At 40.8% G+C, this 2,500-nt stretch overlaps 1 protein-coding gene across 9 annotated transcripts in view; it reads right to left on the bottom strand.

Annotated features, from left to right (window-relative positions):
- dmxl2 (Dmx-like 2) overlaps nt 1–2,500 on the bottom strand; it is a 65,393-nt gene that overhangs the window by 6,333 nt on the left and 56,560 nt on the right. For all 9 annotated transcript variants that reach the window (XR_008301889.1, XR_008301890.1, XM_053234763.1 and 6 more), the window contains one exon: nt 2,323–2,458. Coding sequence is in view for 7 of the 9 variants with exons in the window: in XM_053234763.1 (XP_053090738.1) it covers nt 2,323–2,458 (136 nt within the window). In the remaining 2 variants the exon portion in view is untranslated. The remainder of the gene's footprint in view (nt 1–2,322; nt 2,459–2,500) is intronic.

Below are 2,500 nucleotides of genomic sequence, written 5' to 3'. Positions count from 1 at the left end.
ACAAATGTGTTGAGCTGGTGTTAGAGTACTAACGGTGTTTATTCTGTATCAGGCTGCTGTTTACTTGGTCTTGCACTGGTGTATATTTGGTGTTTATCCAGTGTTGTACTAATGTTGTGCTGCTGGTGTTTAATTCAACTATTGTGCTGTTGTGTAGATGTTTACTTGGAGTTGTGCTAGTGTCTTGTGCTGGTGTTAATTCAGCTAGTGTGCTGTTGCACTGGTGTTTATTCTGGAATTTATTCTCTGTTGCACTGGTGTTTATTCTGGAATTTATTCTCTGTTGCACTGGTGTTTATTCGGGAGTTTACTCTGTGTTGTGCTGGTGTTTATTCGGGAGTTTACTCTGTGTTGTGCTGGTGTTTATTCGGGAGTTTACTCTGTGTTGTGCTGGTGTTTATTCGGGAGTTTACTCTGTGTTGTACTCGTGTTTATTCGGGAGTTTATTTGGGAGTTTACTCTGTGTTGTACTGGTGTTTATTCGGGAGTTTACTCTGTGCTGTACTGGTGTTTATTCGGGAGTTTACTCTGTGCTGTACTGGTGTTTATTCGGGAGTTTACTCTGTGTTGTACTGGTGTTTATTCTGGAGTTTACTCTGCGCTGTACTGGTGTTTATTCGGGAGTTTACTCTGCGCTGTACTGGTGTTTATTCGGGAGTTTACTCTGTGCTGTACTGGTGTTTATTCGGGAGTTTACTCTGTGTTGTACTCGTGTTTATTCGGGAGTTTATTCGGGAGTTTACTCTGTGCTGTACTGGTGTTTATTCGGGAGTTTACTCTGTGTTGTACTCGTGTTTATTCGGGAGTTTATTCGGGAGTTTACTCTGTGTTGTACTGGTGTTTATTCGGGAGTTTATTTGGGAGTTTACTCTGTGTTGTACTTGTGTTTATTCGGGAGTTTATTTGGGAGTTTACTCTGTGTTGTACTGGTGTTTATTCGGAAGTTTACTCTGCGTTGCGCTGGTGTTTACTCTGAAGTTTACTCTGCGTTGCGCTGGTGTTTATTCGGAAGTTTACTCTGCGTTGCGCTGGTGTTTATTCGGAAGTTTACTCTGCGTTGCGCTGGTGTTTATTCGGAAGTTTACTCTGCGTTGCGCTGGTGTTTACTCTGAAGTTTACTCTGCGTTGCGCTGGTGTTTATTCGGGAGTTTACTCTGTGTTGCACTGGTGTTTACTCTGAAGTTTACTCTGCGTTGCGCTGGTGTTTATTCTGGAGTTTATTCGGGAGTTTACTCTGTCTTGTACTGGTGTTTATTCGGGAGTTTACTCTGTCTTGTACTGGTGTTTATTCGAGAGTTTACTCTGCGTTATACTGGTGTTTATTCAGCATGCATCATGACTGAGAATGAAATTGAGCTGGAGAAACGAGTGATACATGTGTGTGTGAGTGTGTGTAAGTGTGTGTGAGTGAGTGTGTGTGAGTGTGTGTGTGTGTGTGTGTTATCAGCAGTAGAGGACACCCAGCAGCGATGATGACGCACACTGCCACCTTGGTCTGTCCGGTGTTTATTGTTCTGTGTTAGGGCTCTAACAGCTCTGTGTGTTCTTATCAGCGCTCACAGACTCGTCACAGCGTGTGTTTAGACCAAATCAACACTGTTTGTGTTACGCTGATAAAATGACAAAAAATACACAAAACACTCATAACCACATCTCTCTCTCTCCCTCTCTCTCTCCCTCTCTCTCTCCATCTCTCTCTCCCTCCCTCTCTCTCTCTCTCTCTCCCTCTCTCTCTCCCTCTCTCTCTCCCTCTCTCTCTCTGCTCACACTCTGAACTTCATCAGCGTGATCGCATTGGGATTATTTCTATAATATTCATCTATATAATTACAGGTGTACCATGTGTGTGTGTGTGTGTGTGTGCGCGTGTGTGTTTATTCACATAAATACTATGTACTAACAGTGCAATCACACACACCTTTAATTTCTACATCATGTTATATTTGGAGGTCAATATTTCAGTATTTAATCTGGTTGTTAATCTGATTAATGTGTCAATTGATGCAGAAATATGCAAATTTTATGCTAATTTTTAAAACAGCCTGTCTTTGCATAAAAAAACTTTCAGCTCATGTTTTTTTTTTTCTTCTTTTAAATTTACTATACACACATCTGAAACATAATGCAATTAAAAATAAATTCTGGGATGGCATATAATTTTGGTATATAATCATTATATTTCTTTATATTTTATAAATTGTATTTATGTGCTGTTGTCGTTGTTGTTGTTGTTATTATGATATACAAAATAATTTTTTTTAAACTTTTATTTTTAGTGTGCTTTAACATGCAGGACTTTCAGCCTATACGTAACACACGTACCACGCTAGCGCCCATGCTAGTCTGTCCGCTGCCGAGCCATGGCATAGAGGCGGAGACTGGCATTGGGGGAGGAGCAAAGGGGGCGGAGCTTGCCTGTGCAATGTTGGTGTGGGAGGAGCGATAGTCATCATCCGAGCTGAGAAGAAAAAAAATAACATTAGGAAATAATTATTAAAAA

This window comes from Pangasianodon hypophthalmus, chromosome 6, assembly GCF_027358585.1.
Source record: "Pangasianodon hypophthalmus isolate fPanHyp1 chromosome 6, fPanHyp1.pri, whole genome shotgun sequence".
In the NCBI taxonomy this organism is placed as follows: Eukaryota; Metazoa; Chordata; class Actinopteri; order Siluriformes; family Pangasiidae; genus Pangasianodon; species Pangasianodon hypophthalmus.
The sequence above is the reverse complement of the archived record's forward strand: the minus strand, read 5'-3'. Positions and strand labels throughout refer to the sequence as shown.